Source organism: Taudactylus pleione, unplaced genomic scaffold (genome assembly GCF_031769625.1).
Source record: "Taudactylus pleione unplaced genomic scaffold, aTauple2 ptg000678l, whole genome shotgun sequence".
NCBI classification, from domain to species: domain Eukaryota; kingdom Metazoa; phylum Chordata; class Amphibia; order Anura; family Myobatrachidae; genus Taudactylus; species Taudactylus pleione.
Genome location: NW_028285080.1, coordinates 2,958,915 through 2,968,628, shown reverse-complemented (window position 1 = coordinate 2,968,628; position 9,714 = coordinate 2,958,915). Strand labels below are relative to the sequence as shown.

Below are 9,714 nucleotides of genomic sequence, written 5' to 3'. Positions count from 1 at the left end.
TGCTGTACTGTAGCATTATGTGCAGCACTCCGCTCCTGACACTGACACACTGTAGAAAGACTCATCCCCGGGGGCCGTCTGCAACTCCGGGACCCCCAGAAAACCCTCCCCGCACCAAGTGTTAGCAAGGGGAGGGACGCCGCTGATTGCTATGTGTGTTATTTGATTTATTGGGTTGTCCTAATTTATATGATGAAGATCTGAACACATTTAAGGTCACATTTATGCAGAAGTTCAGAAGAGTTCACAAACTTTCTAGCACCACTCTAGGCCAAGAGAAGTAGGGCTAAACAAATGGTGGATTTACAGATCTGGCAGTGTAATACGCTATAGTCGTCTAACTGACTGAATAGATTAGTTAGTAAGCAAGGGTTTTGATACAAAGGGGGGCAGTATAATGAAGGCACAACAGGGTATTATGCTGAAGAAGCCCTGCAGTGAAAATGAGAGGATGAATATCGGTTATATGAGGGATTCAGAGTTGGATTGGCTCTGTAATTAGAGGTTCTATAGTGGGCTGGTATAGCACAAAGTAAATAGCTAAACATTGCAGATTATGTATCTATGGTATGAAATGTGTGTGGTTCATCAAAGCAATTCGATTCAGCACTACATATAGGTGTACTGCGTGAGTCGCATTGCATATGCATCCAGAGTCTGTGCGCACAGAGTTGCAGCTGTGAGTGAGGCGCACAATCTCAGAAATGTCTTGCAAATGTATTGGGCGTTCCCATGCGGTGACTGGAAGATGGCTATCTTACAGGCATGTTATGGGAGTGTCATATTGGGGGCCATACTCTGACGGACAACATGCACATAGGATGCAACTGATGGTAGCGTCTAAAGACACACAAAGCACGATTGTGGCATCTGAAGACGCTCAAAGTCGGCTCCTCGAAAACACAGCAACCCTCAGTCAGCTTCGGGCAGGAGGGTATAGCTGCAGCCAGGAACCCCCCAAATCCTGCTCTGCCTGTAAGAGAGGTCCTGCCCGGGCAGGGAGGAGCTTGCAGCACACTGCAGGAGATGAAGGTAAATGCCCAGATTTCAGCCCGGTGCCTGGTGTGGCTGTGTCCTGGCTGCTGTAACCTCCGCCAGTGGCACTGCAGGTACATGCACACAAGTGCCAGGGACTTTCCGTAATAGCTGTATTTTTAGTCTCCGTACTGCTTACATGGTTCACGGTGGGGGCGCTATTTGGAGATCATCGCAGGACAGGTAAATATTCTGGAATCCCACCATAAAAGTAATATACATGATATTAATATGATGTGATAATATACAACACTTTACGGACATATATAAGTTATTTTTCATGAATAGACCCATAGTATGAATAAAGCGGTAAAATAATATACCACAATAAGGCTCTTCATTTGAAAAATTGTTTAGAATGTTTAATACTGAAATCATGACCACTATAAAAAGTCAATCCCAATGCTATAAAGAGAGCACATTCTTCCCAAAACTTCCAAAATAATAGTCCTCACTATTACTTATTTGCTATGAAGGGAAACAAACACTAGCTATTGTGGGCGTGTTATACTTTTGTGGAATATTCTTTTAAACTGTTGTCACGAAAACGAACAGAGAATGTGTAAAAGCCAATTTGTAGTGAACTTGGAACTTTGGGCCTGATTCAGCACGGATTGCAATTGCTACCACGTAGGCAGATCGGCCGATTGTTGCGCACTGCGCATGCGCGGCGATCACACTGCGATTACCCATGCAAGCAGGAATCCATCGCAGAGTGAGTAAAAGGCTGTGCACGTTTGGGGTTGGTGACGGGGGAGTGGTTGGAGAAACGCAGGCGTGCCTGTCCGTTTGAACGCCGTTGCATGGTCGTGCATAAATTAGCAACTGAGATTGCCTGCGCAACCGAGTACTCACTGCGTGCGACAAGACTTGCAATTTCTGTTGCAGGTCAGACCTGCTGTAATTCTGCGTGACGGGCTGATGTTCTCCGATGGTACCGATGTATACACAGGACTGCGAGGTATTACGGATGTGAGAAAGCAGCAGTGGGCGTCTCTATGCTGCCTGAGCTGTGGCAGACATTACCATATTTTCACAGCAGCAGTGCGTGCAATTACGCAACTGCGATCGCATTTGCGATCCATGTTGAATCAGGTCCTTTGTTCTTAAAAAAAATATATTCCTCCTATAATAACTCCACTGTTTATTAATGGTTGTATTAAGGGCACCAAATTGATGGAAATTATAATAATGCATTTGTTGAATATTTACCAGTGATAAGCTCACGCATACTGTAGATTTTGCACAGGTTTATTTCATAGATTTTTGCAAGCAAATCTGATTTGATACAAAAGTTGTCTGATATAATGTTACCATCCACTCAAGCGAAAGAAATGCACATATGCACCAAATGCTATTATTTCAACAGTATTATAGTTCTATTAAGACAGAATCTCACAGACATAAATTAAATAAAAAAGAACTAAAAAAAACACATAAAATATAATTTCTGGCAAATGATTAAATACTTTCTGTGAGTTCTTTGAACTTAAAACTGCGTAAATAAATGCAGTGTGCATAATTATGACCAAATGAATGGAGATATTGTAGTGTAAGCTTGGTATGTATGCCCAACCTTTTGCACTGTTATAAATAGTTATGAGGTATTCTTAATTTGAATCTATTGAAGCAGTGTTTGGCATACTATTCTTCCTTCTAGATTGCAGTTATAAATACATTCATCAACTCTTAGTTTATGTACTTTACACAAGTGTGACGTTAGTTTAATTTAATGTCCCTCAAGCATCTCCAAACTATAAGACAAACAAATGTTGTCGATAAAAATATGTGTAAAAAAAACATGACAAAACACACATATAAGGCCATCTGCAGGGTTAAAATCAATCTCACATTATTCCACAATAATTTCTACATAATATTTTACATCTTACAAACTTTAACAGGCAATGCACAATGAGAGATCTCTCCAAAGCTCGGCACCCTATCTTTTTGTAGTCTTTGTTGCTAGTTTGCTGATCGGTGAGCGTCTTTGTGGAGTGGGAATTTTGGAAGGTTTGCCTGTTGAAGACCGTGAACTCGCCCGGGGAGAGGGCCTGCTGCCATTATTTAGAATCTCAGTCATATCAGAACATACGGACTGGATCTCTGAGATGTCAAAGTCAGAGGCGTCACTACCCCGTCGGCTACTCGACCTGCTTCCAGCCTTACTTCCAGCTCGACTTGGAGTTTTTCGATAATCTGTACAAAGAGGTGCAACTATATAGTTACATTGGTTAAGACCTACATACATACACACACACATATATATATATATATATATAAAACCATTTTAAGTTACAAATTCATAATAGGACAATTGATTTTTCAAAACATAGCAACCACAAAAGCCAGCTCTGGGCTTATTTTTAATACATACATTGACCTTCATTTATATGTACATCCCATATTTTACATTTATATATTATATTACAATGTTCACACACCTAAATTTATCAAATATTTGAAAGGTGCATCATCGCTGTCGCTGTCACTGAGTTTACATCGTAAAGGACAGTAATGCTGGAGCACACTTTAGGCACTAAAGACATACTAATCACAGTTTCTTCATACAGGTACTACAAGGAGCTCTGCTAAATAAAAGGGGTAATGCCAGGGACTGACTATTCATCATCGAAGGCCGTATGGCCTAATCTGCTCGGATCCCTCTTCGCATAGCCGGAACTCCTTCCCATAGGAAGGAGCGGAGCTACGAGAGCAAGCGCCGTCTGAAGATGGCGCTTGTTCTCGGCAGCAAACTCGGTAGACTTCCAGTTTTTGGAGTTTGCTGAATACCAAGGGGGACCCCTGATGAATGGCCCGGTAACTTAAATATACGGAAACTAGCGTTAGTGTTTTAATAGATTTGAAACAAGGTGCTCTAGTGTATAACAAGGGAATAGCCTGATTACAAGCTGGACGTAAGCCCAATTGCAGACATCCTCTTTGACATACTGTGCATGCGTAGTAAAATCATACTGTACTTGGAAGTGTAAAGTGCTGGTGCTGTTGTGGAAGAGTAAGTACCATTTGTCTCAGCAAGTCGGCTGCATGGCGATTTTAGAACTACAAAGGCATGCTGGAACATGTTGTTTCACTTAAGTAAGTAAAAATAATAAAAATATTATTAGCCTTCTAAATCAATATGGAATCTTCTCGCTTCGGTCCAGAAGTAGTACGACTCGCATAATAATAATAATAATAATAATAATAATAATTAGGAGAACAGCAATGCTTGCACATTGTGATGCAAATTAATGAAGGGGTCAATACATGATCTGCCAATAAAAGTGTATTGCATCTGATTGGATATTTGCATATGACTCACTCAAGGTTGACTGATTGATTAATTTAATTAAATTGCTTGTGGCTCTTCTAGGAACAAGTATAAACAATCTATTATAGTTTTTTTGTTTTTTATGTATTTGGTAAATGAGAGACAATAATTAAGTGACCTACCCAGAGGTAACAATAATCATCATAAACCATACATTAAAAAAAAGGTAATAGTGAAAACCCTGTCAAGGGAATCTACATCCAATAGTTAGACACATATTTTATATATAAGGACAGATGGAAGAGAAGAGTGTAGATGAAAAGGACAAGATAAAGGAGTGGAGTGACCATCCATATAGAAGAGGATGAAGGGTAAAGGGAAGAGATGGGGGATTGGGGAGCGGTAGCCCAGCTGGTCCCATCCCAGATATCTGGAAAGTATACAGTACATGTGCTCTTAGGTAGGAACATGTAATTTTCCATAAACAGTAAATCTAGGATAAAGAGTCAGCTAAATGCTGGAGGGACCTGAAAGTGTGAGGACCAAGGTTCCGATTCAGACCCTAGAAGCTGGCATTAGTGCACATGCGCTGGTCGCAGGCCCTGCCAGATGCACTGCACATGTGCATCACTATAATTATAGCAGTAATCATCATGAAGTTATTGAAGATGACTGTGATAGCTTTACTCTGGCCACATAGAGTGTATCATGATGTGGCCAATACTTGCACAGTATGACTTACATGTTTATCAAGATACTTACAACTCAAAATACACACTAGGTTGATGCTAGAACCAACTGGGCTAAAGGAACTCTGATGTCACCACAATGTGACTGGCGACAGCAGGGGGAGGGGCAAGGTCGGTGGGCTAGCAGTTTTACTATCCACGTGGACATCAATTGGGAATAATTACCTGTGGCGAGCAAAGCGGACTGAGCCACCTTGCCCGAAGTATGGCAAGTAAAGCGAGCCCGCGAGGGTACATGTTGGGTCCCATGTTCTGAACGTGAGCCGACCTTGCTCCTCCCACTGCCGTTGCGGGTCACATGGTTGTGACATCAGAGGTTCTTTAGCCTACTCGAATTTAGACCTGACAACCCCAAGGTTTTTCTACTACACTACTCAATGCCATTGAGGATTCATCTCATGCACAGTGACTTATGTTTGGAGATAGAGTAAACAGATCTCTGTTATCAAACCTCTTACCTGCAAACTGTGTTCTCACTTTGGTGGCTGCCGTTGTTAATATACTACTGTCCTCTGCAGAATGAAACCCTTTTCCAGAAAGGTAACCTGGAAGCCTTAATTTGCTCCCTTGGATAAGAGTTCCCTGTGTCAGATAAGCAGAACATATAATGTAAGCACACTGTCTCAGTCAACATGAACTTTAAAACCTCCTATAGTACTGATTACCATAACAAGGCAGTAAAATGTAAAATAAATATGATAAAGAATATAACAATATTTACATACTATATATGTAATGCTGGGCATACACGGCAAGATAAAATGTCTGTCAGACCGACAGACATTTTATCTGGACGGCTGCCAGCCGCAGATGTCCGCGGCATACACTGTAAGAGAAATCTCAAAGTGTATAGCCCGACATCTGCGCTCCGCCCCCGGGGGAGCAGACATTTCCCTGTTCCTTCCGTAGGAAGGAACACAGGAAATGTCTGTCTGTCGGCCGCGCTGGGCATACACTGCCCGATGCGGCCGACAGTTACCGGGTAAATATCGCATCGGACGGGCATGCTGGACAATCCAGCATGCCCGACCGAGCAATATTTAACCCTCGGTCGCCCCTCCCACGCTACAATTTAGCGGAGATCCGCCGATATCGGGCGGATCGTCCCGATAATTGCAGCGTGTAAGGCCAGCATAAGAGTTTTTATTCTCAGATACAATTTATAATACTGAGACTAGATATTTTGTTATACATCTGAGTTTTTTTTTCTGTGAAGAAACTTGCAATGAAGGTTTAATGGTCCTTCCAAAGTGCAAGGTTTGTAGCAAACAATCACATCATGTCTGAGTGTGTTATTACTACTTTAAAAGTTATTTAATACAGTCTTATATTCAAAAACCCTCATCATTGTGTCATGCTATCTGTACCCCACTGTGGACATCAGTCATCCATTCAGTACCATTGTTGTGTAGAAATACTACCTAAAACAACTCTAGTAGAAGAATCAATTACCGGCGAAGTTCTGTCAGAATCCTGCATGCTAATACAATGGAGTTTACCCTACAGGAAAATTTACTTTTTTTTATTACACCCCATACTTGTACAAGCAAAAATTAGTGTGGTTGCCATTCCGACGTGTGAAGCCATACATTGTGCAAGGTTCTGAGGGAACACTGACTTCACTGAAGCTCCCCTTACACCTTAAACTATAAGTACTAATATAAAAACGCTTACCAATTCTTGCTGAGTTCCTTCACATATTTATTTAAAAATAACAGTTCACACCCCTTCATCACTGGTCTAAACTAAGATCTTTGAGTCCCCTTTGAAAATAGTTAACTAAAACCTCACCCCAAAACCAAAATATCTTTTGCTTTTAAACTAAATACATGAACAAAACACTAATTTCCACACTTCCTCTCCTTGGTAACACAATGTATAGAATCGGATCACTTTGGTCTACTCTACACTATTGAGCTCTGTGCCTTTAAACCGCTGTTTACTGCCACTATCTGGTTCATTTATCTGTGTCATTTTATTGTTCTCTGCTTTTTTCAGTGTATCAGCTGATTGTATATACTTTTATTATATCCTACAATATTAGCAACAGCAGGTGATAATTATCTTCTAAAATGCTGAACATTTATTAACACCCACACAAACACATATATAGTAGTAGATTGTAGAACACTATTACTGTAAAACAAAAGACCTTGGAGATTAAAAGGAAATAATACTAAAGGAAACATTAGTTTCTAAAATGAATTTTAATGAGAAAAAAAATCAAATAAAGATCCAGTCACATTAAAAGAATACATAGAAGAAATATATTATAAAAGTAGAATGAGAAGAGATTATAGATTTTATACTGAAGTTGAGCATCAGTTAAACAGGGTGTTAGCGTGCAAGGGTGGACTATCAGTGCCATAGTGATGGTGGTTAGTGAGCTCATACAGCAGTTGTGATTGGGAGAGATGACACAACTGGAGGCTCTGTCAGTACTATACCTCTTCAGATGATAGTCTGTGTTCTGGGAACTCAGGACTCTTACAAGGAGTTGATGTTTTGCTGTTTGTCAACCAAGGTTTACCATAATTGCGTGTTATATGGAGGGGTGTCTGTGTGAAACAATGGCAAGTCAATTCACGTAATGTCACTCTGGGAAGTGTTGGGGCAATAATCCATATGGAAGGCTGTCATAGTATTAACATCTGCTTACCGCAGCTGGGCCCACAGCCCAACGTCTTATAACTTTGAGGTATTTACCATGTTTCATTTACTTATGATAAACAATAACATACATGTATCATAAAATAAACATGTAGCAAAAAATACTTGGCAGTCACCTAGACTCTGCAAAGAAAGACTACCCTGTGTGTAATGGTGGAACATGATAAACATTATAGAATTGAATTACTTTATTATTAATACAGCAAATGTGATGGCAAGAAAATGAAAATTCCATGGGTTTTACATGTACCACATAAGTAATGTGTATATATGACAATGCCCATACATTGGCTCAGCTGGAGATATTGAGATGACATGTGATGTCTACAGATTCATAGTCATTACTGGACAGCGTTAAATACTACCTATTCAAAAAATATGCTACAGAGTAAGTGCTATATGTCCTGCAACTGTTTATCATCTACAGGTCTTTGGGGGGGCAAGGCCAACCTAGGCAATTTGCTGTATAGCAACACAACCAGATAAGGTAGAATCTGTATACCACCCTAAAATGGGATAGCAAGGTTGGAGTAGTGGTTAGCATTATTGCCTCATAGCTATGAACTCATGAGTTACATTTCTGACCAAGACCCTATCTGTGTGTAGTTTGTATATTTTCCCCGTGTAAACATGGGTTTCATCCGGGTGCTCCAGTTTCTTCACACTGTCCAAAAACCTACTGCTATGTAACTGACTGGCTTCTGACAAAAAAAACCTAGTGTATCCATGTAATAGGGAATATAGATTGTAATCTCCAGTTGGGCAGGGACAATGATATGCCCTGTAAGGCACTGCGTAATAGGTCTGCGCTTTAGAAATACTTTTAAGTATGTATGTGACACAGTGCAAATAATTTTGTGTATTTAGCTTAACCTGCAAAAGACAGCAGCTGCACATTAAAATTATATACATTTCTGCACATAAAACTAGGTACCTTGGGTGTGCTAGTAGCGGTGATCTGTGACGGATTAGCCTGAATATTTGGACTTGAGTTGGATCTGTTGGGTGATGCCCCTCTAGAAGATGGTCTCGACCTACGACCTTTGGGTCGGAAAGGAGTCATACTTTGACTAATGCCCTCTGGTAGCATAAACTTTTCCCGCAACTCTAAGTTTGTCCTTCCTTTAGCTGCAAATAAGAAACGTATTAGCCATAGGTGTTTCCTAGAAATGCTACTCTTGTGAGGTAGTGATTAGCCATTATGAGAACTACATGGAGACAGAAATAAAATGACCACAGCAAGTTGTAATACTATACAGTATATATAAAACATGAGTGGGCAGGTAGAAAAATAATATACACAACTGTATATATCTACTATTGCCATGTATTATGTTACCTAGGAATAAATATCATATACAGATGTGTCCACACACATCTAGTCTCCTTGCATGTTAAACAGCCACGGCATGTCGCGACTTGGTAGCACCAAGGGTCTATACGTATCAGTTTTCCCCTTACAGTACGGTTCGTCTTATTGGCAAAGTGGCGCAAATAGGCTGCAGAAGCAAATTCTGTTGATTAAAATGATATGCAGCATGCCTACACTCAGGGCTGTCAAGAGCTGGGCTGGGCCCGGGTGCAGGAGGTGTGACCTAATCGCAGGAGTCGTGGCTACGCCCCCTAAAGAAAATATAAATAAATTGTTGCAGCCCAGCGCATATCCAGGGGGGGACGCGATCAGGATGATTGCTCCCCCCCACAGGCAGAGTAGATTAGGCAGGGAGCAGAGCAGTCTCCCTTTGCAGCCCAGCACACAGCAGCGTGTGCTGGGCTGCTAAGCTAACAGGGAGGAGGGGGCAACGTCGGATCCGGGCCCCCGCCGGGCCCCTCCAGAAAGTAATTAGTACCCCCTCCCCTCTCGGCGCCCCTGCCTATACTCTGTGTGTGACTGTGGCTGCATCTGCATGCAGAATGCTACGTTACGGTGTCACAGTTGCTGACACTAACATAGTATTTCGCATTCAGGTATAACCGCAGTTGCAC

General features: G+C 41.2%; 1 protein-coding gene across 1 annotated transcript in view; it reads right to left on the bottom strand.

Moving 5' to 3' along the window:
* Nucleotides 1–1,421: 1,421 nt before the first annotated feature.
* The window catches only part of DST (dystonin), a 637,844-nt gene continuing 629,551 nt past the window's right edge, over nt 1,422–9,714 (bottom strand). The window contains exons 103-106 of the mRNA XM_088455927.1: nt 8,663–8,856; nt 7,506–7,616; nt 5,517–5,640; nt 1,422–3,234 (exon numbers count right to left, since the gene is read on the bottom strand). Coding sequence (XP_088312053.1) covers nt 2,978–3,234; nt 5,517–5,640; nt 7,506–7,616; nt 8,663–8,856 — 686 coding nt within the window. The 3' untranslated portion in view covers nt 1,422–2,977. The remainder of the gene's footprint in view (nt 3,235–5,516; nt 5,641–7,505; nt 7,617–8,662; nt 8,857–9,714) is intronic.